The 27,970-nt window shown below is 63.3% G+C and overlaps 3 protein-coding genes across 12 annotated transcripts in view; 2 read left to right on the top strand and 1 right to left on the bottom strand.

The window, feature by feature from the left end:
* The first annotated feature begins 5,517 nt into the window (after window positions 1-5,517).
* EXOC7 (exocyst complex component 7) lies at window positions 5,518-19,713 on the top strand. Of its 8 annotated transcripts, XM_036412453.2 has the most exons (21): window positions 5,518-5,678; window positions 5,819-5,884; window positions 7,183-7,367; window positions 7,846-7,951; window positions 9,185-9,407; window positions 10,228-10,395; window positions 12,765-12,857; window positions 13,660-13,728; window positions 14,608-14,753; window positions 14,979-15,131; window positions 15,312-15,410; window positions 15,674-15,736; window positions 15,894-15,960; window positions 16,572-16,610; window positions 17,262-17,327; window positions 17,725-17,845; window positions 18,026-18,121; window positions 18,950-19,013; window positions 19,159-19,200; window positions 19,301-19,434; window positions 19,551-19,713. In XM_036412453.2, exons 1-21 carry the CDS (start codon window positions 5,619-5,621, stop codon window positions 19,651-19,653), a joined length of 2,163 nt encoding a protein of 720 aa, XP_036268346.1. In that variant the 5' UTR covers window positions 5,518-5,618; the 3' UTR covers window positions 19,654-19,713. The 8 variants fall into 8 exon arrangements, with proteins under 8 accessions (XP_036268346.1, XP_045428063.1, XP_036268351.1 ...); XM_045572107.1 differs by lacking the exon at window positions 12,765-12,857; XM_036412458.2 differs by lacking the exon at window positions 13,660-13,728.
* A 594-nt stretch (window positions 19,714-20,307) lies between these two features.
* On the bottom strand, window positions 20,308-23,527 carry ZACN (zinc activated ion channel). The gene is made up of 11 exons (XM_045572104.1): window positions 23,434-23,527; window positions 23,235-23,341; window positions 23,056-23,100; window positions 22,828-22,934; window positions 22,485-22,654; window positions 22,227-22,324; window positions 21,686-21,868; window positions 21,356-21,566; window positions 21,110-21,274; window positions 20,560-20,843; window positions 20,308-20,505 (listed from the first exon to the last, which is right to left on the bottom strand). The coding sequence occupies exons 1-11, from the start codon at window positions 23,525-23,527 to the stop codon at window positions 20,464-20,466; spliced, it is 1,506 nt and encodes a 501-aa protein (XP_045428060.1). The 3' UTR covers window positions 20,308-20,463.
* A 3,901-nt stretch (window positions 23,528-27,428) lies between these two features.
* The window catches only part of SRP68 (signal recognition particle 68), a 35,391-nt gene continuing 34,849 nt past the window's right edge, over window positions 27,429-27,970 (top strand). For all 3 annotated transcript variants that reach the window (XM_036412469.2, XM_036412468.2, XM_045572108.1), the window contains exon 1: window positions 27,429-27,619. In XM_036412469.2, the coding sequence (XP_036268362.1) occupies window positions 27,463-27,619 (157 nt within the window). In that variant the 5' untranslated portion in view covers window positions 27,429-27,462. The remainder of the gene's footprint in view (window positions 27,620-27,970) is intronic.

Raw genomic sequence — 27,970 nt, 5'->3', positions numbered from 1 at the left:
ACTCTTGTGTTTGGGGCAGACCTTCCCAAAGAAGCCGCTCTCCTGTCTCCTAAGTGTCCCCTTTGCCCAGCTGCCATGTGAGGGGAAGGGGGGGGGAGAGAGGGCAGGAACTTGGAGCTGGAGGCCTTGCCCTCTCTGCCCAGAGCACATCCTGTACCGGCCAGGCCACCACGGCTCCAGCGACCTGGGACCCCTCAGCCCGGCTCCTGCTGTCCCCCAGCAGCAGGCCAGGCGCCTGCAGAGCCGAGGCGCTGAGGACCGACCGCTCTCCGCCCCGCACAGGCACAGACTCTCAGAGGGAAGAGTGAGCTGGGGGCGGGGAGGGGTGTGCGGGCAGGTGGGAGGAAGAGGCAGGAGCCAGGCACACTTCCATCCGGGCAGGGCCCAAAGGTAAACAGGTGTATTTGGCCTCGCAGCAGGGGGCAGGGGGCAGGCCTGGGCCTGTCTGGGGTGGAGATGGGGGGACGCATTCACAATGGGGTGGAGAGCAGCCCAGGTCCTGCTGACACATTCTTGCGTAAGAGGAGGAGGAAAGGCGGGTGGCAGGGAGGGGAGGCACCCTGGGGGGCTCTGAGAGGCCACCCCTGCTGGGGCTGCGCTGACCTGCGTGAGGCAGAGGCACACGGAGGCCCTGGGGTCACCGCCCTCCTGGACACGTGTGTCTGTCCCGCTCAGGGGCTCCGGGCGGGGCGGGGACAGGTCAGAGGCACCCCACGGGCATGCTGGGGCCTGAACTTGCCTTGTGTGGTCAGCCGCGGGCAGGGTCAGCTGGGGAGCACTGACCCCCAGGGGCCAGCCCGCTGGGGGTGCGGTGCAGGCGAGGCTGGTGCACATTAACGGGGGACAGACCAGCTCCCCTCGCCCTGCCGGACCCCTGCTCGCTTGCTTGAGGGGCTCAGGCCCTCTTTCCCCAGGAAGGAGGCAGTTGCCTGGGCCCTGGGACAGCAAGACCCCAGCGACTGGGGAGAGCAGCCGCCTGCACACAGCTCCCCGCCCACAGCCCCCAGGCCCCCAGGCCCCCAGGGCCTTTGAGGCCCAGCGAGGCCCACAGCCCTCCAGGCCGTTCGTCAGGGAGCGAAGCTGAGCGGAGAGGCAGCTGTGTGTGCGCAGAGCCACCCACGGGCCCTGTCAGTGCCCTGCCCCACCCCAGACCACCCTGCCCTCTGCCGGCCGCATCTGGGCACCAATCCTGTCCCGTCCCCAGTGATATTCCGGCTTCGCCCACTTGCTTAGAGGGTGCTGTGCTGGCCAGCAGGAGGGGTCCCAGCGGTGGGGAGGGGTGGCAGAGACCCTGCCTCAGCGTCCCCGTCCACGTCCCCTGGGTCTCTCTGGCCTCCCTGAGTGGGACACGGGGTCTCCCAGCCCCAGAAGGAATCACCCCCTGGCCAGCACCCGGAGAACAGAGGAGAGTCATCAGGAGCAGGCAGGCCCCCGCCTGGCCCCGCCCGGCCCAGCTCAAAGCCGCGGCACCCTCGGGCCCGGGGAGCTCCTGCCTGGGGGCAGTTGGGGGGATGGGGGGCACTCTGACCGCAGTTCCATGTGGCCTGGGGCAGGAGCAGGGCGGAAACTGACTCTGTGGGCTTGCCTCGAACCCTGGAGTTGAGTGTCCCCAGGACCTGATGGGTCAGAGCCCGGCTGAGAGCAGTCCCACACTCCCGGTCCACACCAGGCCCCTCCGCCCAGGTGGCCTCCTCCTGGGCTTGGGAAGGGGCGTTCCAGGATGGGAGGCGAGCCGGGCATGTGTGACCCCAAAGATGCGGCCACACAGTGCGATCGATCCGGTGGGAAATGCCAGTGTGGCCTGGAGGGCAGGCGGGGCGGACACAGCCGAGCCCGGATGGATGACTGACCGTGTGAGTTAGGCCCTGACGGTCAGCCTGTGAGTGGAGCACATCGGGGAGGGAGGGAGGGAGGGAGGGAGGACGCTGCGGAAGGTCAACCCGGGTTAAGCGTGGAGACAGTGGAGCCTGGTGGTGAGCGACCCACCGCGCGGAAGGATGGGGCCTCGGGTGAAGGCAGGTTAGAGCCGCAGGTGCAGGCACTCCCCAGCAGTGAGGGGGGGAGCCCAGCCAGACAGCCCTGCAGAGGGCCAGGGCCAGGGCTTCCTGTCCCCCCTCCCGTCCTCCCCCTCCCCTGTTCCAGGCGGGCCCCGCCCAGGAGCCGCGGGGGAGTCATGGCCAGTGGGCTCCGGCCGCGGGGCATTTCCTTAGGGGGGGTAGGATCCGCGGGGCGGGCGGGGGGGGGGGGTTAGGACCCGCAGGGCGGGGTGTGCGAGGGGGTGTGCGGGGCGGGGGGGGGGGTTGGACCCGCAGGGCGGGGTGTGCGGGGGGGTGTGCGGGGGGGGGGTGAGGGCTGAGCCCCGGGGGAGCCAGACCTTCCGGCGGGGGCTGAGGATGCGCCCCGGGGTGCGGGCGCCCGGTGTGGGAGGCGGCCCGAGGGGGTGCGGGGCGTGCGGGGGGCATCGGGCGTCGGCGCCCTCAGTTGCCTGGAGTCGCGGGGTCGAAATGCCCGGGTGGCTGGCTCGGACCCCGCTCCAGGCCGGTGGGGCCGTGGGGCCCCGGGTTTTCTCCGCCCTCGGCTTCCTCCCGCCTCCACGGCCCTCTCCTCTCCCGGGCGGCGGGCCCCCTTTTCCGTGGACACCATCCCCGCGCCGCCCGCTCCGCTCTCCGGGGGGACCCCCCGCCCCCCGCCCGCTCCGCTCTCCGGGGGGACCCCCCCGCCCCCCCGCCCCCCGCCCCCCGCCCGCTCCGCTCTCCGGGGGGACCCCCCGCCCCCCGCCCGCTCCGCTCTCCGGGGGGACCCCCCGCCCCCCGCCCCCCGCCCGCTCCGCTCTCCGGGGGGACCCCCCCGCCCCCCGCCCCCCGCCCCCCGCCCGCTCCGCTCTCCGGGGGAGACCCCTCTGCGCCGCCCGCTCCGCTCTCCGGGGGGGACCCCCCCGCCCCCCGCCCGCTCCGCTCTCCGGGGGGACACCCCGCCCGCTCTCCTGGGGGGACCCCCCCCGCGCCGCCCGCTCCGCTCTCCGGGGGGGACCCCCCCGCCCCCCGCCCGCTCCGCTCTCCGGGGGGGACCCCCCGCCCCCCGCCCGCTCCGCTCTCCGGGGGGACCCCCCTGCGCCGCGGGCTCGCGGGCGGGCGGACGCGCACAGGCGGCGGCGGGCGCCCCCTGGTGGCCCGCAGGCCCTCCGCCCAGACTGGGGCTCAGCGCCTGGGGGAGCGGGGAGCGCGCCCCCCTGCGGCCAGCCGCGTCCTCCACACCCTCCCAGAGGCTCTGGAGCCTGAAGATGCGGGGGGTGGGGGGGCAGACGGGGAGGCGGGAGTCAGCGCCACGTGGACGTATCCCACCCGCGCCCGGGGCCGCCCTGCCCGCGGTGACAGGTGGGGGCCTGGGGTGTGCTCCCTGCCACCCTGTCGCTGTGATGTTCGGGGCCCAGAAGCTCCCAGTCGCCTCCAAAGGCGCATGAACCGCCCTCCCCTCAACGCCCGGCTCTGGGACTCCCACCCCCCATCTCCCCTCCAGGTCTTCTCGTCCCGCGGTCCTCCCTCCGGGCCCTGCTCCTCCCTGGGCCCCTGGAGTTCGCCATCACCTAGCTGTGTGTTTGCTGGCTCAGCACTGATGTGTCCCCTCCCCAGGAGCGGGGCAGCGGCCTTCCCGCCCCTCCTGCCACCACCTGCCACCTGCCGGGCGCCTCGCTCTCCTCTCACTGTTGTCGCTCGGCCTTTGATCTGCCCTCAGCGGGTCCAGCCCTGCCGGGAGCCCTTCCTCTTGGCTGGGGGCCGCTTCACACCCTCAGCCAGGAGGCCTGGTCCGGCCTCCCAGCCCTCCCTCCCCGGTCACACTTGGCCTCCATTCCTCAAGTGGGCATGTCCCCTGGGGACAGCCCCCAGCCTCTCTGAGGACCGAGTTCAAACCAGTTTACTCAGGGGGCATTCAATTTGCAGGTGGGGAAGTGATTTAAAGCTCACCTGGAGAGAGGGGGGGAAAAAGTGTACTGGTAAGTGAACATGCAGGCTGCAGGAAGGACATATTTTGTTGTTATTGATCTTCACCCTAGGATATTGTTTTAGGGAGAGGAAAGGAGAGAAGAAGGGAGGGAAGGAGAGAGAGAGAGAGAGAGAGAGAGAGAGAGAGAGAGAGAGAGAGAGAGAGAGGGAGGAGCTTATTCTGTGTAAAATATGCCTGGGTTTGTATAACTTCATCCAGAAAGTTATAACTGTGGTTCCTTCTGGGACAGAGTAACCACCTGGGGGTCAAGGCAGAGGAGGGCATATATACCTTCTTCGTACTTTGGATAGAATTACATTAAATTTAAAAAGTAGTTTTAGCCCTAACCGGTTTGGCTCAGTGAACAGAGCGTCGGCCTGTGGACTGAAGGGTCCCAGGTTCGATTCTGGTCAAGGGCATGTACCTTGGTTGCGGGCACATCCCCAGTAGGAGGTCTGCAAGAGGCAGTTGATTGATGTTTCTCTCTCATCGATGTTTCTAACTCCCTATTCCTCTCCCTTCCTTTCTGAAAAAAAATCAATAAAATATATATTTTAAAATAACCTGCTTTCCACAGTGGGTTTTCTTGACCATCACATTGGCAGCTTTGCACAGCAAGCATTCCTGAGCTGCAGGCCCAGCCAGCTGTGTTGGTTTAGGCCGTGGAGCTTCCTCCTGCGGAAGGGACACCACAGCTGTGCCCCCTCGGAAGTTTACTGTGAGGATTAGCCAGGACCGGGAGCAAGAATGGGTGACGGAGATGGGCAAACAGACGGCTCTCACTACGTGGCAGCTGGCTACCAAGTTACACTTAGTGGAGGAATGTGAGAAAATACAAAAAGCACACAGAGTTCATTTACCAAAAATGCGATGAGATTGTACAAATTTGAAAGTATTTGTTCTTTGGACACTTAGACAGACAATAGGGGCGGGGGAAGGGGAGAGGGGGCAGGCTAAAAGGAGTCAATTGAGGGAAAAGGGGGACAGGTTATACTTTCAACAATAAAGATTTGGGGGGTGGGGGACTGCCCTAACCGGTTTGGCTCAGTGGATAGAGCTTCGGCCTGCAGACTGAGGGGTCCCAGGTTCGATTCCAGTCAGGGGCAAAAAAATTCTTGTTTGCGGGCACATCCCCAGTGGGGGTGTGCAGGAGGCAACTGATTGATGTTTCTCTCTCATCGATGTTTCTGACTCTCTATCCCTCTCCCTTCCTCTCTGTAAAAAAATCAATAAAAAATATTTTTAAAAAATAAAGATTTTTGGGGAAAGAAACTACTTGTTCATAACCATAAAGGAGTCCCTTCCTTAGACATAGAAAGCACGATGTTAGCGATATATTTTTGAACGTGCACTATGGGCTAGGTGTTGTTCACAGACGTAACGAGTTGAATAAGAGCTGAGTGAGGCTCTCCCGGCTGGCCCACCGCGGCCACGCTTCGGCCACACCCAAGATGGCGACTTTCCCCGGGCGCCTCCGTGCCCGCGCAGGCGCACTCCCGCATGCCACTCCCAACATGGCGCCCAGCGCGCTCCGGGACGGGGCCAGGGCCGGAAGTGGGCGTGGCAGGGACGGAAGCCGGGAAGGGCCGCACGCAGGGACAACACACTGGAAGTGGACGCGGCGCCGGGCCGCCGGGATGATTCCCCCGCAGGAGGCGTCCGCCCGGCGGCGGGAAATCGAGGAGAAGCTGAAGCAGGTGAGGCTGGGGCGGGGGAGGCGGGGGAGGAGGGGAGGGCGGGCGCCGAGGCCCGGGCGGGGTGAGGGGCGCTCCCTGCCAGGAGCTGGGCCCGGGGGCGAGGCCGCGGGCTTCTGCTGACGCCTCCCTCCGCGCCCCAGGAGGAGGAGACGCTGTCCTTCATCCGAGACAGCCTGGAGAAGAGCGACCAGCTCACCAAGAACATGGTGAGTGGCCCCAGCTGCGCGGCGGCCAGGCCTCCTGATCCCGCAGGAGCGCCTGCGGCCTGGCGGCCCGGGCCGGTCCATCAGGCCTGGCTTCTGGCCTGGGCAGGGGTGGTGGCATCGGGTGGGTTTCTCCAGCAGCAGTGTGGCATGTCTGTTGCCGCCTAGCCTTCCCCTTGTCCGCCCCCTCACGGAGGATGCTGCTGGTCTGCGTCTCCTTCTGCAAACAGCAGTGAGGCTGACAGGTGGGCCGGGACGGTCTGTGCCATCCTCACTTCAGGTAGCCGGCGGAGGAGGGCAAGGGTGGCACTTCTGAGGTTGCTGAGGGCAGACAAGACTCAGCCATCTCCCCCCCGCAGGGCTTTGGGGTAGAATGAGCTCGGAAATCGGAGTCCCCACCCTCCACTTGTTTGTGGGTGGCTCCGGACAGGTAGCTCTGAGCCTCAGTTAACTCCTGTGACAAAACATAGACAATGCCACGCTCCCCCTGTGGCTGTGAGGGTCACAGGAGCCAATACATGGGGACCCGTCTTGCACAGCGCCTGGTATACAGTTGGTGCTCAATAAACAGGGGGTTTCTTCTCTATTTCTAGAGGAGACTGTAGAGCACAGGTTGAGTAAATACAAACGTGGTGTCTGTATGTAGTAACATAATCATGAAATCCTTGCCCTTACATAGTGAGATTCACCCTTAGAGAGAGGCCTTTGGAAGCGCCAACAATTCATTTCAGGCTACTCCATATGCAGCTACTTCCTGTTTATCCTAGGAAAGCCTCAGAAAGAACAGGAATTGAGATTTGGTTTCAAAGGGTGGAAGGGAAGCCATCTTTTGCGGGGAGGTCTTTTGATGCTTGCATTGCCTTCAAATCAAATTTCACCCAATGGCCGAGACCGATTTGGCTCAGTGTATAGAGCGTCGGCTTGGGGACTGAAGGGACCCGGGTTCGATTCCAGTCAAGGGCATGTACCTTGGTTGTGGGCATATCCCCAGTAGGGGGTGTGCAGGAGGCAGCTGATCGATGACTCTCTCTCATTGATGTTTCTAACTCTCTATCTCTCTCACTTCCTCTCTGTACAAAATCAATAAAATATATTTAAAAAAACAAACAAATTTCACCCAATGTGTTTGGGCCACGTCCTGTGCACTGAGGATACAGCGGTGACGGCTGCACCCCCGCCCTTCCCTCACGGACTTATTGTCCAGAAAAGCAGAGAAAAGGCAGCAAGTGCCGAAGACCTGGTAGGTGCCTAGAAGCCACACTGGGGCAGTCGCGAGGCCTGAGGGCACGTGGTCCCCGCAGGTGTCCATCCTGTCGTCCTTTGAGAGCCGCCTGATGAAGCTGGAGAACTCCATCATCCCTGTGCACAAGCAGACGGAGAACCTGCAGCGGCTGCAGGAGAACGTGGAGAAGACGCTGTCCTGCCTGGACCACGTCATCAGCTACTACCACGTGGCCAGTGACACCGAGAAGATCATCAGGGAGGGGTGAGTGAGGGCCAGGGGTCACGTTCCTTTCATCCTGGTTTTAATTAACCCTTTTATTTTTTGTTAATGTTGACATTTTTATAAGGATCTCCCCATTTTTAAAAATATATATCTTTATTGATTTCAGAGTGGAAGGGAGAGGGAGAGAGATAGACACATCCCTGATGAGAATTATTGATCGGCTTTCTCCTGCACGCTCCCCACTGGGCATCGAGCTCTCAACCTGGGCCTGTGCCCTTGCCCGGAGTTGAACCTGGGACCCTTCAGTCTGCGGGCCGATGCTCTATCCACTGAGCCAAACTGGCCAGGGCCTATTGTTGACATTCTTGATGCCTCTTGGACCAGCGGCGTAGAAGGGGAAGGGAGTAGGATATATTGGTGCCTGGAGTCCCCTATATCAATTCTCTCCTTTTCCCTTCCAAACGGGTCCTCCTCTTCCTCTTCCCTCCGGCCGGGCTGACAGCTCTGTTCCTTCCAGCCCCACAGGCCGGCTGGAAGAGTACCTGGGAAGCATGGCCAAGATTCAGAAGGCGGTGGAGTATTTCCAGGACAACAGCCCAGACAGCCCGGAGCTCAACAAAGTGGTGAGGGGCCAGCAGCGTCATGGCAGAGGTGTGGGGGCATCGGTCCCTGCCCTGGTCTCATGGGAGACTGAGCCAGCTTAAGGGAGGCTGTAGTAGAATAAACAGAAGCATCTAGAATAGTCACATACTGTAGTCCTGAAGAACTCTGCCTCAGCAATCACAGAGATATATATATATATATAAATATATATATTTTATTGACTTTATAGAAGAAGGGAGAGGAAGAGGGAGAGAAAAACATCCATGATGAGAGAGAATCATTGATCGGTTGCCTCCTGCACGCCCCCTACTGGGGATTGAGCCTGCAGCCATTACTTATGCAATATAAATTTAATGTTTTGATTTTTACAAATGCTCTTGGCGTTTTCTTATTGTGGTAAAAATACATAATATAAAACTTATCAATTTAACTATTTTCATTTAAAATTTATATTACAGTTGACATGGAATATTTTTAGTTTCCAGTGTAGTGACTAGAAATTTACGTGTCTTATGAAGTGATCACCCTTATAGTGTAGTAGCGACTTGCCACCATATATAGTTATTACAATGTTATTGATTATATTCCCTATGCTTCACTTTACACCCCTGTGCCTGTTTTAATAATTACCAATTTGTTCTTGGTAATCCCTAACCTTTCTCACCTGTCCCTCCAACTCCCCTCCCATCTGGCGACTACCAATTTGTTGTCCGCGCCTGTGAGTTTACTTCTGTTTTGTTTGTTCGTTTACTTTGTTTTTTAGATTCCACATATAAGTGAAACCATTCGGTATTTATCTTTCTCAGTCTGATGTATTATATTTCATGATTTTGTATGAACATGTTTCCAGTTCTCTTACATGTTCTGGATACCTGTCCCTTGTCAGATACATGATTTGCAAATAATTTCTCTCATTCTGCGGGTTTTTTCGCTTTTTTTTTTTATGGTATCATTTACAGCACAGAAGTTTTTAATGTGACAGTTCGATTAATCTCTTTCCTTCCTTGCAAAGCCCTTTCTAACGAGAAGACAGATTGGTAGTCAGTGAGGAGGTAATCAGCCAGTGTTCGTGAAGCCCGGGTTTCACCTGAGCGTCCAGTTAGCGAACCCGAGCGGAAGGGATGACCGAGGAAGGCTTCCTGCCTTTCTCCTCTGGGTTCAGGAAGTGCAGGCAGGGGAAGGCAGGGGAGGGCCAGCCGAATTCCGCAGCAGCAGCAGCAGCAGCAGCGCCCCCCCCCCCTCCGCCCCTGCAGAAGCTGCTGTTCGAGCGGGGGAAGGAGTCTCTGGAGTCCGAGTTCCGCAGCCTGATGACCCGGCACAGTAAGGTGGTCTCCCCGGTGCTCATCCTGGACCTCATCAGCGGGGAGGAGGAGCTGGAGATCCAGGAGGAGGTGCCCCTGGAGCACCTGCCGGAGGGCGTGCTCCTGGACGTGGTCCGCATCTCCCGCTGGCTGGTGGAGTACGGCCGCAACCAAGGTGAGAGCCGGGGGGATGGGCGGGCTTTTTGTTTTTCATAAAAAGGTTAGCCATGGCCGGGTGGCTCAGTGGGTTGGAGCATCGTCCCGCACACCAAAAGGTTGTGGGATGGATTCCCAGTCAGAGCACATTCCTAGGTAATGGGTTCAGTCCCCAGTCAGGGTGTGTACAGGAGGCAACAAATCGATGTTTCTCTTTCACATCCATGCTTCTCTCAGATCAATAAAAATTAATGAAATCATTGTATAATGGTTAAAGATAATAGTGTTTTTTTCTTTTTTAAAAAAATATTTTATTGATTTTTTACAGAGAGGAAGAGAGAGGGATAGAGAGTTAGAAACATCAATGAGAGAGAATCATCGATCAGCTGCCTCTTGCACACCCCCTACTGAGGATGTGCCCACAATCAAGGTACATGCCCTTGACCGGAATCGAACCCGGGACCTTTCAGTCTGCAGGCCGACGCTCTATCCACTGAGCCAAACTGGTTTTGGCAGATAATAGTGTTTTTTTCATTCACTGACATTGGTTGTCTCTTTGCCTCCTATAAATTACATCCTTTGACTCCTCACCTAATCTTTATATTTTTTATCTGAAAACACTTAGCTTCTGAACTTTAAAAAAAAATCAGTTCTGTTGGGAGATACTTTCCCTTTAAAGACTGCCTGATGGGGGGCAAGGCCCTGTGGGCGGCTGTGAGCCCGAGCGGGTGCTAGGAGCGGTTAGCAGGTGGCAGTAGTGGGCACCCGCCGCCTGCAGAGCTGTTCTGCAGGGGAACCTGGGACCAGCTGCCACGGGCCCGTTGCACATCTCTCCGTAGATTTCATGAACGTCTACTACCAGATCCGCTCCAGCCAGCTGGACCGTTCCATCAAGGGCCTGAGGGAGCACTTCCGGAAGAACAGTTCTGTCTCCGGGGTCCCCTACTCCCCTGCCATCCCCAACAAGAGGAAAGACACGCCCACCAAGAAGCCCATCAAGCGGCCAGGTGAGCCCCACGCTGGCCCTCTAAGCACCAGCCGGAAGGGGTGGGACCTGCATTGCTTTCGGCCCTTCCAGCTGCAGACAGGACAGAAAGCAAGTGTCTGCCCCCAGCAAGGCCCCACCGAGAAGGCTCTTCCTGCTCTCACAGGGCTTGGCGGCTGCAAACATGTCTTTGGAGGAGGGAGGGGCGTCAGAGGGGAGGGGAGGCAGGGGAATGGGGTGCCAGGGCCCAGTCCCCGGGGGCCCCTGCTCCTCCCCTGTTGTCCCTCCGGGAGGCCCGGCTGGGGTCTCTGCCAAAATCAGGGGATGGATGGGCAGCCTTCCCCGCCCAGCAAGCCAGGGCTGGAAGTGCACGTGGCTGAGAAGTGGGTGGAGACTTGCTCCTGTCACAGTCGGCCCGGAGGGAAAACCCTCGCCCTCCCTCTCGGAGGTGAGGGCCGCACTGGGAGTGGGTGCCTTGCGGCCGGCCGTGGAGGGAGGGTGCTGAGGGCGAGGCTGGGCCCTGGGTTGTTGGTGTCCCGGCTGAGCAGCTCTCTGTCCTTGTCCCTGTCAGCCTGTGCCCACAGTCTGGGCAGGTGAACTGCCCTGTGTGACCGCAGCCTGGCAGCCTGGGCTCACGCTGCAGGCTCTGCCCCCGGGTGGCCTGCAGGGCCTGCCCTGGTGACGGGCTGGGGGCAGAGCTTACCCTCCCTCGTCCGGCCCTGCCTGCCTGCCCCTCGGAGGGTCTGTGCACCCCTCAGGGTTTGGAAATGTGGCTGAGCAGTAACTGCCCTGGGGGCACAGCCAGGCGAGTATTAGGGAAGCTGGGGGCCTGGAAGGAAGGTAGTGCCTTCTCCCCTCCAGTGTGGGGGCCCTGGCTGCTCCCCCAGAAAACCAGTGCCTCCGCTAAGCCGCGGGCTGGGCGGGCCGAGGCTGCGGCTGCCGCACGGGCCGTCCCATCCCTCTCTGCCTCTGTGTGCTGGGAGGCCGCCCGGGCCAGCGGTCTGTGCTCCGTTCCCCTCCGTCTCTGACGGCCCGGGAGGCCCTGGGACCCCATGTGCTCTGCCCCGGGTGCTGGCTGGCCGCGCGGGAGGAGGGGCTCACCACGGACCGAATCCCTGCTTGGCTTGTAGACCCAAGAGGGGAACTAGCTGGGAGGACCCCATGTTCCTGTGGGGGTTCGAGAGTTGTCAGGAGCTGGTGGGCTCGGACTGGCCTCAGGACCAGGGAATCGGGCCTTGGGACGTCCGTCCCTGGTGGGGAGAGGAGCAGGGAGAAGGTGGGTGGCCGTGAAGCGCCAGCCTCAGCGCTGTCCACGGTCGTTGGGTGCCTGATGGTCTTGGCAGCTGCCACCGGCAGCCCCACGGCACACCATGGCCGTGCTGGCTGCGCCCGGAGGCCCGGCGGGCAGGAGTGCGATGTGCTCGTTAGCGGCCGCCGCTGCATCGGAGGCAGGCTGAGCCGGGCCGTGTTATTAGAGCTGATGGCGTGGTGCGACAGGAGGAAATGAGCCGCCTCGCCTCCTCACCCCAGCTCCTCTGGGGCGCAGCCGGGACTCGGCAGACGGCTGTGCGGGAGATGCGGGGGCCGGGCCGCGGCTCGGGCAGAGGGCAGCGCCGCGGTGCTCGCTGCGGGAGATGCTGCTTTACCTCCACGTGCCCCGCCCTGCGGGGTCTCGTTCCCCAGTGGCCGACCCAAGGCCGGGCGCTCTGTTTTGTGTTCCTTGTCTGACTTGTGGCACTGACTGTTGTTTTCCCCGGGCCGAGAGCAAGCGCCCTTTCCTCCGGCCCTGCCTGGCTCTCCGTGAGGCTGTAACCCCCCTCGCCCGTGAGCTTTCGGGGGCTTTGGTGGTTTGGATGAGGGTGTGTGGGCCAGGGGGCCTCGGGCCTTCGCACTGGCCCTCCCTCCCCGGCCTCCTTCCCGCCTCACCAGCTCCCGTGCTGCTTCCTGACAGCTGCCGGGCTCCTGCCCGCACTGAGCATGCCCAGAGAGCTGTGCCTGGCGCTTGCGGGGCGCAGGCCTGCCAGCCTCCAGGCCCGGCTCTGTCCGGGGTGGTGGTCACTCAGGTGTGAGAGCTCGAGCCCCACCCGTTCAGACTCCCGAGCTCCTTTCACTGGGGCTCCTCTGGCGGGTCTTTGCCCGCCTCGTCTCCTCCGCCCGCCTCGCCCTCCACTGAGCTCAGGCCAGAACCGAGGATCGGGAGGGAGGCCCGGGAATGTCTCCAGGGGCCCGGGAAGGCCTGATGGGGAGGGGTCTGGGCTGCTCACGTGGGGCCGGGCGCGGGGCGGGCGTGGAGGCCGCTGTGGGAGGCGGGTCTGGGCGCGGAGGCCGCCGCTGTTTTCTCTCACTCATTTCCTAGGTCTTCTTATCTCCTCTCTGTGGCTCTGGTGACAGGGACGATCCGGAAGGCTCAGAACCTTCTGAAACAGTATTCCCAGCATGGTCTAGATGGGAAAAAGGGGGGCTCTAACCTCATTCCTCTGGAAGGTAATCACCGTGTTCCTCTCCCGTCCCCCCTCCTCCTCCTCCGTCGTGTGTGACTCCCGGCAGGGCAGAGCCTCCAGCCCCAGGAGGGCCCCGGGGGGCACCCTGAGAGGCACGGGTGGGGCTGCCCGTCCCTGTGCCACTCGCTCCAGCGGGCGCAGGGACAGGTTTCGTGGCCTCGGCCTGGTCCTGCCTGGCTGACGCAGCTCTGCCCTCCCTGGGGCTCCCCCCCCCCCTCCCTGTCTGTCCTTGTCTCCTGTTTGCTTAGCCGCGGGCAGCCCTTTCACGCTGAGATCAGCGGTAGCAGGACCCAGCTGGCCTGGGCCTCCTGGTCACCCCAACTTTACAAGGGCGGGGGTGCAGCGAGGGGACAGGCAGCTGGTCGGCCTCATCCCTATCTCACATCAGGAAGGACAGCCCCCCTCCCAGAGCCCTGGCCCTCCGTAAGAATGAGCTGGGCACAAGAAGAAGGCTGTCCCCACTCCCTCGCAGACATTTCTCTAACTGGTCTCCCCCATGGCCGGCGAGATAACCCCTGGGGCCCGGCATCAGCCGCCCCGTGGCTGCCGGAAGCCCCCCATCTCTCCTCGGCCTCTGGGCGCGGGGAGACCAGCTCCGGGGATGGCCCGGCGCTGCCGGTCAGGCTTGAAACGGCTGTTCCCAGAGAGGCCCCGGCAGAGGAGGGGCTCAGAGCGCCCTCCAACGCCCTCCCCACATCCCCCTCACACCCCTCCCGGAGATGGAGGGCCAGCCCCCGGCCCCTGGATAAACGCTGCTTGTGTTTGTGCGGCCGACGTCTCGCTAGGTCACGAGCATGATTTCCGAGTTAAGCACCTGTCCGAGGCCCTGAACGACAAGCACGGGCCGCTGGCCGGTGAGTACCAGCCCGCCCAGCCGCGGGCAGCCGGCACCGGAGGGCCCGGAGGACGGGCCGCACCTGTCGCTCTCTCCTTCCGTCTCTCTCTCCTTCGGGCGCGAGGTCTCCTTGCCTCCCTGCAGCTGGGAGTGCAGCTGGCTCAGGGCCCGGCCGCGGGGAGAAGCGGCCGCTCCTGGGAAGGCAGGCCGAGAGGGAGGTGGTGCCCTGGCCGGCAGGGAGCCCGCCATCGGCTTCACCAACAGCTCGGGCTCCTGGGAGCCCAGCCCCGGGCGCATAGGACTAGGCCCTGCCCCAGCCTCGGCAGAGGATCCAGCCTCCTGGGCAGCTGCTAGCCAAGGGCCCTGCTCTCTGGGGCTCACTCAGCCTCTTCAGCTTTAACCCGTGCCAGCTGGCCCTCAGGCCGCAGCCTCGGCCTTCCGCGGGGTCCGAACCCTGGCAGGCCTGGCTCCCGCCCTCTAGCGCAGTGTTTCTGAGATGGCTGTCTCCTTGGTGGACGCTGCCACCTGCCCCCCAGCTGCCCTCTTTCCTTACAGTCCTGCTCCTCGATCCTGGGGCCATGTCCTCTCCAAGGAGTCCACTTAAGAATCCCCCTCCTCCCCTTTTATCTGTCACCTCACTTCTGGTCCCTGGCACTCCAGGTCATAAGTCCCGCCCATTGGCAGAGCTCAGGGTGAAGGAAGCCAGGATAAAGGCTGGGCCCAGCCATTTCCCCGTCAGCCCCTGGAGCCTGCAGGCATCCTCAGCTCTCTGCCTGCACAGTCTCCCTCCTCCCCCTCTGGGGCCAGTCCGGACCCCCGGCCTGGAGCTGGGGGGCCCTCGCCCGCAGCAGGGGAGGGCTGTCCCCAGCCCCGCGGCTCAGTGCAGCGCCGTCCGCAGGGAGAGACGACATGCTGGACGTGGAGACGGACGCCTACATCCACTGCGTCAGCGCCTTCGTGAAGCTGGCGCAGAGCGAGTACCAGCTGCTGGTGGAGGTCATCCCCGAGCACCATCAGAAGAAGACCTTCGACTCCCTGATCCAGGTGCTGCCCCCCAGGCCGGCCTTCAGAGCTGTCCCGCAGCGTGGGCTGTGCCGGTGGCCTGTGGCCTCTAATGCAGCCACCTCCTCCCCCCGCGCCCCGGGGATCCGTCCCGGCGGTGTGCCTGCTGCCACCTCCCCAGAGGCACACTGGCTCCCTCACCCTCGGGTGCCCTCACCCCTCCGGGTGCTCTCACCTCCGCCCCCTGAGCCGCGGCCTCGCCCTCAGGACGCACTGGAGGGGCTGATGTTCGAGGGGGAGAACATCGTGTCCGCGGCCCGGAAGGCCATCGTCAGGCACGACTTCTCGGCGGTGCTCGCCATCTTCCCCATCCTGCGGCACCTCAAGCAGACCAAGCCCGAGTTTGACCAGGTGCTGCAGGTACGCGGTGGCGCGGTGCTGGGGGACGTCGGGAGGGTCCGCCACGCCTCTGCCCACGCGCCTGCTCCGCTGAAGGAGCATCCCCTGGGGAGGGGCAGGGGAGGGGCGGGGGAGCAGCTGGAAGGAAGGGGTGGCCTGCCCGCGGCGGGGACAGGGGCAGCCGTGCCGCTCTGCCCTCAGGGAACAGCTGCCAGCACCAAGAACAAGCTGCCCGGCCTCATCACCTCCATGGAGACCGTAGGGGCCAAAGCGCTCGAGGACTTCGCCGACAACATCAAGGTGACCCGCTCCTTCCGCTCCGGGCGCAGACTCCGCGGGCCAGGCCTGCGGGAGGGTTGATCCTGTCAGCACCCATTGCCTCCCTCTGGGCGCTCCGGGCTGAGGCTCCTGCCCGTTTTCTGCATGTGCATCTTGCTCCCCTTTGTGCCTTAAGGGGTGTCCTGACACCTGTCCGCCAAGAGGTGGCGCCAGGAGCAGGCTGAGGGGCGTGGATGGGTTGGGGCCTCCTTGGGGGCTCTTCCAGCGAGTGGCTGTGTCCGCAGAATGACCCGGACAAGGAGTACAACATGCCCAAGGACGGCACCGTGCACGAGCTCACCAGCAACGTAGGTGCTGCCTGGGTCCGGGGGGGGGTGGGGGGGGGGTGCCACCAGGACCTCTAAGTGCTTAGACCCGGCCCTGAACTTGCCCGTCTCCCAGGATGTGCTGTGGGAGTGACCTGACCTCTGGGTCCCCCCTGACCTCCTGCCATTCCCCGCACAGGCCATCCTTTTCCTGCAGCAGCTGCTGGACTTCCAGGAGACAGCAGGTGCCATGCTGGCCTCCCAAGGTACTTGGCACCTCCCAGCGGGGCCCCCCGCCCCGTGCCCCCCTCCTCCTCCTCGCCTGGAGAAGTGGGGTGAGGACCCTGAGCTGGCCGGGCCCTCAGGGCTGGGCTCAGAGGGCCGAGGGGGTTTGACGGCCTTTGCGCCGGCCTCTGCCCCAGGCTCCCTCTGAGAGCACGCTTGTGTTTGCTCCCGCCCTCGTCCACGTTTCCCATCTTCTCTTGTGCTCGCCTGTCCCCTAATGGCCTCACACCGTGGCCACTGGGAGGCTGGCACCTCGGGGCCAGCCTGGCACCTTCCTGAGGTTGGCACAGGAGGGAACATGCGTTTCCAGCCGTTCTAGCACTGAGACCCAGCCCGGCGCGTCTGGGCCCGGCCCTAACTGCTGCCCCATCGGAGGGCGCGGGGCAGGGGCAGCCTCGGCCTTGGCTCTTGGCCTCCACTTTGCTGCGTGCTCTCTGGTCCCTGGGGTGTGTCCTGCTGTCTGTCCTGGCTGTCGTGGGGAGCGGTCTGCTTGATGGGGTGACACGGCTGTTTCTAACCTGTTTTTGCACTTTGCATCTCTCTCCCGTCTTTGTCTCCCTCCTCCCCTGTCGCACTGCCTTGCACTCCGTAGTTCTTGGGGACACATACAATATTCCTTTAGACCCCCGAGGTAAGCGGCCCGTGAGAGGTTCCCTGGGGACAGAGGCCCCTGGCAGACGCAGGACCTATTGGGGAGTGGGGGTCAGAGGGCACCTGGTCCCTTCAGGGTGCATCCCGCTCTCGCAGCTTCCTCCGGCCACTTTGTCTCTGAGGTGGTCCAGGCAGCGTCCTGCTGACCCCAGCACGCTGGGCCACCCTCCAGCCTAGCCCCCCAGCTGCCCGCTTGCCCTCACCCCTCTTAGCCCCTAATCTGTGTGGGCAGGTCCCCTCTGCAGAGCACCGTAGAGGAGGTGGGACATGGGGAAGGGGCGGCCATGGAGTCCTTTCTGGCTTCCATGCTGACAGATGGGATAGGTGGCCATGATGCCACCCAGCAGGGGGCGGGGCTGGAGGTCCTGCCAGCTTTCCTGCTGATTGTGCCCACTCTGGCACCACAGAGGGGCTTGCCCGGGCTCCAGAGACAGTCCGAGGCAGTGCTCCATGCAGCAGGCGGAGCCCTGAGCCTGCGGACACCAGCTCTGCCCTAGCGCCCTCTGTCCCAGCAGCCAGAGCAGGCAGGCTCAGAGGCCCCGCCCACCGGCCCTTAGCTGCCCCGGGGGCTGAGGGAGGCCAAAAGGGGTCCAGCTGCCGCCGATGCCATAGCCCAACCTCTCTCTCTCAGAGACCAGCTCCTCAGCCACCAGCTACAGCTCCGAGTTCAGCAGGCGCCTCCTGAGCACTTACATCTGTGAGTCTGCAGCGGCGGCAGCCCCGCCCCCTCCCTGCTCAGCCCCGCCCCATCTGCTCAGCCCCGCCCCATCCCTGCTCAGCCCCGCCCCATCCCTGCTCAGCCCCGCCCCATCCCTGCTCAGCCCCGCCCCATCCCTGCTCAGCCCCGCCCCATCCCTGCTCAGCCCAGCAGCCTCTGTGCTCTCCTGCTATTCCTGGCGCTCCTGAGCCCCAGCCCTGGAATCACAGCCTGACCTCTGGTTCAGGGGGAGGGGCTGGCCCTAGGGCTCCTGAGGTTGGTGGCCCTGGAGTCAGGGAGGGACAGGAGTGACGGCAGGACTTGGTTTGTGGGGCCTGGGATTGGGTGGTTTGGGCCAAACTGCCCCGTGGGCATGGCCACCCCTTTCTCCGTGCAGGTAAAGTCCTGGGTAACCTGCAGCTGAACTTGCTGAGCAAGTCCAAGGTGTACGAGGACCCAGCTCTGAGCGCCATCTTCCTGCACAACAACTACAACTACATCCTCAAGGCTCTGGAGAAGTAGGTGCCGGGGCTGGCCGTGCCTCCGGTGTCCGGTGGGAGAAGGGCTTTCCTCCCCGCTGCCCACCAGGGGCGTGCGTGCTACCCTCTTAGAGCTCTTGAGGGTGGCGGGGAGGGCAGTCTGCCCAGGCCCCCAGCCAATCCCGTCCCCTCTACTCTGTCCCCTGCCCCCACCCCCAGGTCGGAGCTGATCCAGCTGGTGGCCGTGACGCAGAAGACTGCCGAGCGCTCCTACCGGGAGCACATCGAGCAGCAGATCCAGACGTACCAGCGCAGGTGCGAGGCTGCCCGCTCACCCCCGCACCGCCACTCGGCTCCCTCTCAGTCTCGGAGTGGGCCTGGTCGGAGGGGCAGTAACGGGACTGTTGCCTGTGGACCCAATCCTCCTGTGTTGTAGTCAAAATCACGGGGTGTCAATGGGACCCTCCCCCCCACTGCTGGCTCCCTAGGGGCCTCGGTGCCAGCCTCTGCAGGGGCAGTCTGCCTGCCTACGAGGCCCACCCTGATACAGCCGCGGCTGCCCCCCGAGGGGTACGGCCTCGCCAGGGGCTGGGTCAGATTTGCACGTCGCCCACGTCCAGAGCCCAATGAAGACGAGCTGAGTGTAGGGTGAGGCTGAGTGTAGTTGAAGGGCTGACGACAAAGTGTGGGCAGTGTTTGGCCCCGGCGAAGAGCAGGCTGCGAGAGTGCTTGACCTTGGCCAAGCATCGCTCGCTCTCCTGCTGTGGGTTTGTGTGTCCCTCTGTGTCCTTCCCCTGGAGGTGTCTCCCACTCCCTTCCCAGGACTCCGCCTCCTTCCCTCCTGCCCAGAGGCCGCTGTGCAGCCAGTTGATGGTACCAGCGTTTGTTCAGTTTACTGACTGCTCTGTTTCCTGCTCCAGTTCTAAAAGCGAGCATCTCCACCCCTCTGTTCCCCAGGAGAAACAGTAGTTGTGTTTCACTTAGTTGTGACCCAAATGGACTCCTGCCCTCCCTACACACACACAAACACACACACACACACACACACACACACACACGTAGATCCAGAGAGAACAGTAACACACACACACAGCAAACCGCCCGGGAGCAGCTGCCTGAGGCGCCCTCTCCCTCTCCCCGCAGCTGGCTAAAGGTGACCGACTACATCGCCGAGAAGAACCTGCCCGTGTTCCAGCCGGGAGTCAAGGTGGGCTGAGCGCCTGGGCTGGGAGGGGGTCTGGCAGGTGCTGTCCTGTCTGCCATGTCTCTGGGAGGAATGGACAGGAGCAGGCGGGGCTCGGGCTGGGGGAGGGGGCAGGCGCCTCTCTGAGCAGAGCTGTCTCGGCCCCCAGCTCCGGGACAAGGAGCGGCAGGTGATCAAGGAGCGGTTTAAGGTGAGTTGGGAGCCTGTCCCTTCCCTGCTGCTGCTGCTGCTGCGGGAGCGACACCCCCAGACGTGTGTCTCGGGCCCTTCTCTTCCCGCTGTGGCGACAGGGCTTCAATGACGGCCTGGAGGAATTGTGCAAGATCCAGAAAGCCTGGGCTATCCCCGACACGGAGCAGAGGGACAAGATCCGCCAGGCTCAGAAGCGCATCGTCAAGGAGACCTACGGGGCCTTTCTGCACAGGTGAGCCGCCCCGCGCCCCCGGCGGCCAGGCTCTGCCTCAGGAAGGCGCCCTGGGACGCCCCACGGGGAAGGACAGGGAGGAGGGCAGGCCTCCCGCTGACCTCGGTGCCCGGCAGGTACGCCAACGTGCCCTTCACCAAGAACCCTGAGAAGTACATCAAGTACCACGTGGAGCAGGTGGGCGACATGATCGACCGCCTCTTCGACACCTCCGCCTGAGCCTGCGCTCCCGCCCGGGCCCCGGCAGCGTGGTGTTGGACATAAACCGTGTGAACCTGCCTCAGCCGGCGAGTGGTGTCCTTTGGGACCGACGTTGCTTCACTGCCTGGGCCGGGAGCCCTGGCCCTGGGCCCGGGAGTCCTGGTTTGTGCCTCTCCCCACGCCCTCCCCCGCCACCCCCATTCTCCACCAAACTGGCACCTGGCTGTGTCCCTGCCCGCAGCCAGCAGGGCCTGTGAGGGCTTCGAGACGGGGGAGGACAGGAAGGCAGAGGCCTCGCCCACGCTCCTTGTGAGCACAAGCAGGACGCAGAACCCCCCCCCCGCCAGCCCGTTCGCAGCGGGAGGGAGGGTGCCCCCTTCAGCTCGGGCATGTGGAGGCACCGGCCACGTGGCCGCAGAGGGCCCCGAGCAAACCCAGCAAGCTCACCTGCTCAGAGTCCGCGCCAGCACGTGCCCCATCGCCCACGTCCGAGGGCTGCGTGCCCAGGAGGCCCTCTCCCCCGTCCCTCTGGGCCCACACCTCAGCACTCAGGAGTTCTGACCACCCCAGGCACCTGACCCTCAGGGCCCTGCATCCTGGCCCCCAGCCTCCTGGCCAGGCCAAGCAGCGGGTGTCACAGAAGGAGCAGGGGGGGGCGGGGGCGGGGTGACTGGTGGCCACTGGTGAGAAGCTCAGGAATGGAGTGGGGCCACCCACATAGGACAAGAGCGAACACCCAGCTCAATGGAAGCAGACACTTGGGGGCACTTGCACTTGGGTGATGGGTTTATTTCACACTCACTGCTGTGTGCTCACAGCAGGGAGAGCTCAGGGGGGCCCGGGGGCCCCCAGGCTTAGGGAAGAGGTGGCCTCATCCTGTCTCCAGAGGCCCTGTCAGGCCCACCCCAGGTCTGCACCCCCTGCCCTGCCCTGATACAGCCGCGGCTGCCCCCCGTGGGGTACGGCCTCGCCAGGGGCTGGGTCAGATTTGCACGTCGCCCACGTCCAGAGCCCAATGAAGACGAGCTGGCTGCACACCACCCCCGCCACGTAGAGCAGGAAGAAGGCGTGGTCGGCAGCCTCGGCCCTGCTCCTCCATGACCCCGCTCCTCCGGCGGCCCCTGTGGGACGGCAGGGGCAGGGGCTGCACTCCGGGGCTCGCCCCACCCCTCCGAGTAGGAGCCCAGACGCTGGCAGCAGGCCTCTCCCTCCCGTAGATGCCCAGGGGGTGGCTGGCCTCTCCAGGCCCCTCGAGTTGACCCTTGTAGAGAGGCTCAGGGTCACCTCTCGGAGCGCAGTCACCAGGCCTTCGGGGAGGCTCGCCTCGCTCCCTGCTCAGGCTGCTGCTGCCAGGGCCGACGTGAAGCTCAGGGACGGCCGGCAGAGTGAGTGCCAGGGCCTCTAGTCCAGCGACCTCGACCCCACCCCCAGCTCAGCCCCATCGAACCTGCTCCCGGCTGCCTCCCTCACCCACCTTCGGGACTAGGCCCTGCGTCCTCAGGAGCTCGCTGCTCCCCTCGCGGGGCTGGGCCGGGGCTGCGTTTGGCCCTCCGGTGGTCCCGGGCCAGCAGCGCGGCCAGCAGCACCGTCTCCATGGTGCTGGCGAAGAGCAGCAGCAGCTGGACGGTGAAGTAGTGAACTGGGGAGAGGGGGCCGGTCAGGGGCCAGCCTGTGCCTGCAGTGCCAGGGAGCGGGCAGAGGCCGAGGGGCACGGGCTTACTGAGCAGCGGGTTGCAGGAGGAGGAGCTGGGCAGGGCCTGCACCAGGGAGGAGTGGAAGACGAGGTAGCCCAGCAGCAGCGTCACCTTGAAGGCCGTGCGCTCGGCAGCCTGCAGGGGCAGCAGCCCCCCGCACAGGTCCGCCAGCAGCAGCGCCTCCCCGGGGACCAGCAGCGCCAGGATGGCCTTCAGCGCTGTGTTCTGGAGGTGCAGCTGGAAGGATAGGTGGGGCTTTGGGGGCGTGTGCAGGAGTGGGCACTAGAGGGCGATGTCATGCCTCTGGCTCTGCATCCTTTATCCCCTGCCGCCCTCACCAGCACCTGCGGACTCACCGACACCCGGAAGCAGGGCACCAGCTGCCGGGGCGGGACTTGGCTTTTCAGATCCCGAACTACATACTCCCTCTTGACGCTCACGATCTCATTCACCACGTGGGGCCGGAACTCCAGCTCCGTCGCTGGGGGAGGGAGGGAGGGGAGAGCAGTGAGCTGAGGACTACGGCTGCCCCCCGTCTCCTGGGAGCAGGTGCAGGCACAAGCCGGCGCCCGGGTGGTGGGGACTTCCGGTGGCTGCTGGGCAGACTTGGAGGTGGCACTAGTCCATGCAAGGGCTTTCCCAACCTTATTCCCCCCACAAACCCTTCCAGTTTTCTCCAGAGGAAGGGCTTTTCAGACTCAGACTGATTTTCATTGTAAAAATAAATGCACTTGGCGCCACTTCCTGGAGGGGGCGCCGTTGCAGAGTCACCCACCAGTGTCTCATCTCACACCTGAGATTCTAGGGTTCCCGGGCGGGTGCTGTGGCATTTCCCGGGGGGCGGGGGGGGGGATGGGTGTCAGGGAAGGGTGGGCCTTCTGCCACGCTGGTGGCTACACTTTCAGGATGTCTCCAGGAGCGAGGCCGCGGCAGCCTGAGCTGACGGTGGCCCAGCCGCTGCAGCTTGGCCCGGCTGTAGGCAATTGCTTTTCTAGCTGAGGCGGAGCGGGAGACTGAAGTGGGACCGCGGGGAGCACGGGGCCACGGGCTGCTGCCTGGGTGGGAGGTGAGGGTGGGAAGCATGTTCAGCTCCCCTGGGCCGGGGCAGGTGGTGTGGACACGGGCCCGCTATCCAGCCGCCCCCGAGGCCGGCACCGCTGTTGCTGAAGGCGTAGAAGCTGAGGGTGCAGTTGCTCTGGTCTCTGGGGAAGTGGAGGAGCTCGAAGTCACAGTTGGTCTCCGTGGTGAGGGTCAGGTAGAGCTCCACATGGCCATCTTGGTCCACTTGGGCCCGTGGACTCGGGTCCTGCCAGTCCACCCAGAGCCTGCGGGCAGAGGCACCACAGCCGGAGCCCCAGCGCCCTCTGCCGCCCCCTGCCCTCAGGGTTCCAAGAGGAGGCGGCGTGCCAGGGCCGCCAGGAGGGGCATTCACTGAGGGCCTGGCGGGGGCGGGGGGTGGAGACAGGGACGGGCAGTGGTTCCTGGGACGGGAACTCACGCCTCCTGGATGGTGAGGCCCGGCGTCCACAGGGAGTCCCAGGGCAGGGTGCGCACGTGTCGCGGGTGCACGCTCGCGTTCCGGGCCAGGCGTGTGTCCAGCCAGGACTGGGGACACAAGGACCCGCTAAGGCCCAGGCTCTGTACCTGCCTCTGGGCTTGGCAGGGTGAAGGTGGCACTTCTGAGCTGGACTCGGAGCGGGTTCTGCCCCACCCCCCGGGCTCTCACCAGGCGAAGCAGCAGCATGGAGGACACCGTGTACCGAAGGATGTCCTGGGGAGGGGGCAGGCGTCACCCGAGGCCGCTGCCACATGACATGGGAGGGCAGAAGGCGCCGCACTCCGGAGTCTGGGTCCCGTCCCATGCCCGCTCGGCACGGCCCGCCCTCCTTGGCCGAGGACACTCACCACGTTGAACACGTTTGTCACGAACACCTGCACAGCCAGGAGCAGGGGCGCGCTCCCGTTGCTGGGGATCTGGGTGCCTTCGTGAACCTCCAGGGGTGAATTAAGGCCTGAGGGCGGCCAGGCTGAGGGGTGGAGGTCAAGGTCACCTGGGACGTTGGGCCCAAATCCCAAAACCCCTGACCTTGCGCCCTTCACCTACCAACCGCTGGTGCACGGAGGCTGCGGCCCGGGACCGAGGGCCTCGTGGCGCCAAGTCCGAGCAGGAGAGGGAGCAGGAGCCGCGGGGCCGCCATCGGGGCTGCGGAGGGAGGTGGGCAGCAGTGCCCAGGCTGCACCTCTGTCTCAGGCTTTTCTCTGGGGACTGAGCCGTTGGTCAAGGCAGCTGCTCTGCGCAATGACCCTGGAGCCCTGGGCCTGGCCCCCCCACCCCACCCTGGGCTCTGCAAACACCGGAGACAAAGCCCAGGGCCCTGCCCGCCACCCTGCACCTGCCTGGCCCTCGCTGCCTGTCCCGCTCCACTTCCACCACCTGGAGCCACTTGCCAGTTCACGGCCAGCAAAGTAGGCCCGGCCGCACAGAGCCGCTCCGTCCGCACCCTGCCTCGGTCCCTCCGGTCTAGGCAGGTGCCTTCCGTGGCAGTGCCCGCCTGGCTGAAAACTCCCAGTGCCCTGCACCCCACGTCGTGAGATGGCACAGCCTCTGAGAGTGCCCTGCCTCTCCTTCCACACTGCACCGGCCTCACGTGGAAAGCCGTGGCCCGAGGACTCCCGGAGCGGGAACGGGGACAGGCGGGGCTAGTTCAAGAGCAAAGCGCCAGGGCGGTCCTGTTCGCGGACCAGATTCTCAGCCTGAGCCAGGCAGCAGGGCCTCAGAGCCACCGGTGTGTCCCCAACCAGAACCCGAGGGGGGACGACTTTCCTGTCCCAAAGAAGAACCGAGCTGTTGGAGACCTGGGCCCAGCCAGCTGCAGCTCGGGAGGAACCCCACGGCTTACGGTCTGCCGGACGGAGAGGGCTGCCGAGACCCCCAAAGGGCCCCGGGAGCTGGGAGCAGCAGAGGCCCCGCCACACATGGCGCAGGAACGCTACTAGGAACAGTGTCTGCGTCCGTCATCCCTCGACCTGGACGGAGGGCTTGGCCACCTGCCGGGGCGGCGGCGGGTTCGCCGATCTCTGCCCCGGCGCTCCCAGATGGCCGTGTGCACAGAGCCTTCTCCTGGCGCGCTCCCCAGCCTCGCGCGTTCAGGGATTTCCACGCGGGTTTTTAACTGCGCCGCCTTCAGTGCGCATCCCCGCACCCAATCAGCCAAAGTCGCCCTGTGAAGGCCCGGAGACTTGTTTTTATTTTAGTTTATTGATTTTTAAAAAATATATATATACTTTATTGACCTTTCACAGAGAGGAAGGGAGAGAGATAGAGAGCCAGAAACATGGATGAGAGAGAAACATCGACCAGCTGCCTCTTGCACACCCCCTACCGGGGATGTGCCCACAACCAAGATACATGCCCTTGACCGGAATCGAACCTGGGACCCTTCAGTCCGCAGACCGACGCTCTACCATTGAGCCAAACCGGCTTCGGCTATTTTATTGATTTTTTTTTTTTTACAGAGAGGAAGGGAGAGGGACAGAGAGCTAGAAACATCCATGAGAGAATCATCGATCAGCTGCCTCCTGTACAGCCCCCACTGGGGATGTGCCCACAACCAAGGTACATGCCCTTGACCGGAATCGAACCTGGGACCCTTCAGTCTGCAGACCGATGCTCTATCCACTGAGCCACACCGGTTTGGGCAGGGCCCGGAGACTCCTTAGCGCAGAACCTCCAGCCAGCGTGGCACTGCGCGTGAAATGGTTTGCGCATTTCATTAACAGAGGAAACCGTCCACCCGCTCCCCGCCCTCTGACTCCAGTCCTTGAACCCACACGCGTGCCCTCTAAGTCCCATTAACTGCTGGGCTGCCGTCGGGGACCTTCTGGTCCCGCCAGGACGGGCCGCCGGGGGGACGGGGGCGCCAGCCAGCAGGTGCGAGGGGACGCGCAGCGCGAAGGTGGCGAAGTGAGCGGGAGGCGGCCGGCCCGCACGCGGAGGACGAGCGCGGGGCGCGGGCAGCACAGGCCGGACAGCGCCGCCACCACCGCCACCGCCGTGCCCCGCGGCCCCGGGCCCCGCGCCGCAGGGGGCGCAGCGGGAGCGGATGGCCAGGTGCCTGCGGGCCGGACCCCGGGAAGGAAGGTGTCAGCCGAGCGCCCGGATGTGCGCCTCCGGCCGGGCCCTCTGCACCGCGGGCCCCGCACGCTCTCCGGGGCGGTCCTCCGTGCACGGTCATGGCGCACCCCCGAGGGCAGCGTCTGGATGTGGGGAGACCCGGCAGCAGGGAAGGCGCACGTAGAGCCCTCACTCGTCTGCTCTTTCCTCCGGGACTGCTGCCCACCAGGACGCCGCCCGGGGAGGGCGGGCCCGGCGCCCGGAGGAGACAGCTGGAAGCGCCAGGCGAGCGTCTCCTGAGGGTAGGGTTAGGGTTAGGGTTAGGGTTAGGGTTAGGGTTAGGGTTAGGGGTTAGGGTTAGGGTTAGGGTTAGGGTTAGGGTTAGGGTTAGGGGTTAGGGTTAGGGTTAGGGTTAGGGTTAGGGGTTAGGGTTAGGGTTAGGGTTAGGGTTAGGGGTTAGGGTTAGGGTTAGGGTTAGGGTTAGGCTCCGGAACCCACCCGCCCGCGCTCCCTCCGTGGGTCTGGGAGGCAGACGTGGAATGTGGGCTCGCCCGCTCCTCCAGGGGAGAGGGCAGCGCGTGGGGACCCAGGGGGGCGGGGAGATGCCGGGGTCAGACCCGCACCCCCCCCCCCAGGTGTCCTTCCGAGTTCTGGCGGGGGGGTGGGGGGGAGAGGGAGGTGAGCGAGTTATGCGCGTTCCGTCCCTCCCCCTGCTCAGTGGTTGAGCATCAACCTAGGAACCAGGAGGCCACAGTTCCATTCCTGGCCAAGGCACAGGCCTGGGTTGTGGGTTCAGTGATTGTCTCCTAAAAGGTCACGGTTCGATTCCCAGTCAGGGCTCATGCCAGGGTTTGGGCTCAATCCCCAGTGTGGGGCGTGCAGGAGGTAGCCGATCAACGATGGTCTCCCATCAATGATGTTTCTATTTCTCTCTCCCTCTTCCTTCATCTGAAATCAGTAAAAAACAAACAAACAACAAACAAACAAATAAATAAATAAATCTGTATTAAAAAAGAGACGTGGCCAAAACCGGTTTGGCTCAGTGGGTAGAGCATCAGCCTGCAGACTGAACGGTCCCAGGTTCGATTCCAGTCAAGGGCATGTACCTTGGTTGTGGGCACTCCAGTAGGGGCTGTGCAGGAGGCAGCTGATCAATGTTTCTCTCTCATCGATGTTTTAACTATCTCTCTCCATTCCTCTCTGTAGAATATCAATAAAATATATATTTTAAAAAAGAGACTTGAACAAAGTGAGAGAGCTAGATTAGTAGATACCTAGGAGAGAGCAGATGAAGCCAGTGCCGGCCCCACAGCAGGCACCTGCCTGGGTCCCTGCGCAAGGAGGCTGGAATGAGTGCTGAACGGAAGGAGATCGGCAGGAGAGGAGGGAAGAGGCACAGCATGTGGGCCCTTTTTCCACAGTGAGGGCGGTTGCTTCTACCTCTAGGCTGAGAAAGATGAGGAGCCTCTGCAATCTAACTGACTTCAAAAAATTTTTTATTGAAATATATAAATATTTCGCATACCATGCACTATACCCATTTAAAGTGTTTGTGTATTTGTTTAATTATTACATACAGAATTCTACAACCACCACAATCCATTTTGGAACAGTCTTCTTTCCCCGCAAAGAAACATCTACCCTTTTAGCCGTAAGTCTCCCATCTCTACCCCCGCTCTCAGCCGGAGGCAACCACCACTTTCTGTCTCTATAGAATTGCCTATTCGGGACATTGCCTATCAATGGACCTATGCAATATACAGCCTCCTGTGGGGCTTCTTCCAGTTAGCAAATTTTATTTTTATTTATTTTACTTTTTTCCCCCTCCAGTTAGCATATTTTAAAGACTCATCCGAGCCCACCCAGAGACGCCCTCCGACAAGTGGCCGCCTCCAGAGCGCCGGGGCGGGGAGCGGAGTCCGCCGCTATCCCATCAGCCTCCGCCCGGCAGGGCCGCTCTCTCCCGCCGCGCTCGCCACGCCTCCTCCGTCCCGTCGTGCTCCGCGGCACCGGGGCAAGATGGCTGCTGAGAAACAGGTACCTGGCGGCGGCGGCGGGGGCAGCGGCGGCAGCGGCGGCGGACGCGGTGCCGGAGGAGAAGAAAACAAGGAAAACGAGCGGCCTTCGGCCGGATCGAAGGCAAACAGAGAGTTCGGGGACAGCCTGAGCTTGGAGAGTATCCTAGCGCGGCCGGGCCGCACGCGGGGTGACGACGTGTCCCTCGGCGGGCCGGCGGGGCGCGGGCTGTGGAAATCACAGCTTGGCGCTCTGGAGGCGAAGGCAGAGCCTGTGGCCGTTTGAATGCGAGTCCTCGCAGCTCTCCAGCCCCGCCCGCGAAGCTTTCTTAACAGATCGGTGGGCATCTTATGTCCTGTGTTCAGAGGCGCGGGAGGAGGAGATTTCCAGTGCACATCGCGTCTGACCACCAGTGAGAGCTGATGACACCAGCTGGTGGCTTTTTTGAAATGAAGGCACAGGTGGAGAACCTGTAGCTGACCTTCTGAAATAGCACATTTCGCTTGACACC

The sequence above is a fragment of the Pipistrellus kuhlii genome, unplaced genomic scaffold, assembly GCF_014108245.1.
Source record: "Pipistrellus kuhlii isolate mPipKuh1 unplaced genomic scaffold, mPipKuh1.p scaffold_m20_p_44, whole genome shotgun sequence".
NCBI classification, from domain to species: Eukaryota; Metazoa; Chordata; class Mammalia; order Chiroptera; family Vespertilionidae; genus Pipistrellus; species Pipistrellus kuhlii.
The sequence above is the reverse complement of the archived record's forward strand: the minus strand, read 5'-3'. Positions and strand labels throughout refer to the sequence as shown.

Bases quoted from the DNA above. Each gene is read 5' to 3' on its own strand.
- EXOC7 (XM_036412453.2), top strand. From the start codon at position 5,619: ATGATTCCCCCGCAGGAGGCGTCCGCCCGGCGGCGGGAAATCGAGGAG. The intron at 5,679-5,818 runs GTGAGGCTGGGG...TCCGCGCCCCAG, and splicing joins TCGAGGAGAAGCTGAAGCAG to GAGGAGGAGACGCTGTCCTT. The intron at 17,328-17,724 runs GTGAGTCTGCAG...TTCTCCGTGCAG, and splicing joins CCTCCTGAGCACTTACATCT to GTAAAGTCCTGGGTAACCTG.
- ZACN (XM_045572104.1), bottom strand. From the start codon at position 23,527: ATGGCGGCCCCGCGGCTCCTGCTCCCTCTCCTGCTCGGACTTGGCGCC. The intron at 23,342-23,433 runs GTAGGTGAAGGG...GGCCGCCCTCAG, and splicing joins CCTCCGTGCACCAGCGGTTG to GCCTTAATTCACCCCTGGAG. The intron at 21,869-22,226 runs GTAGCCACCAGC...ACCTGCTCCCAG, and splicing joins CCTGGAGACATCCTGAAAGT to GAGACGGGGGGCAGCCGTAG.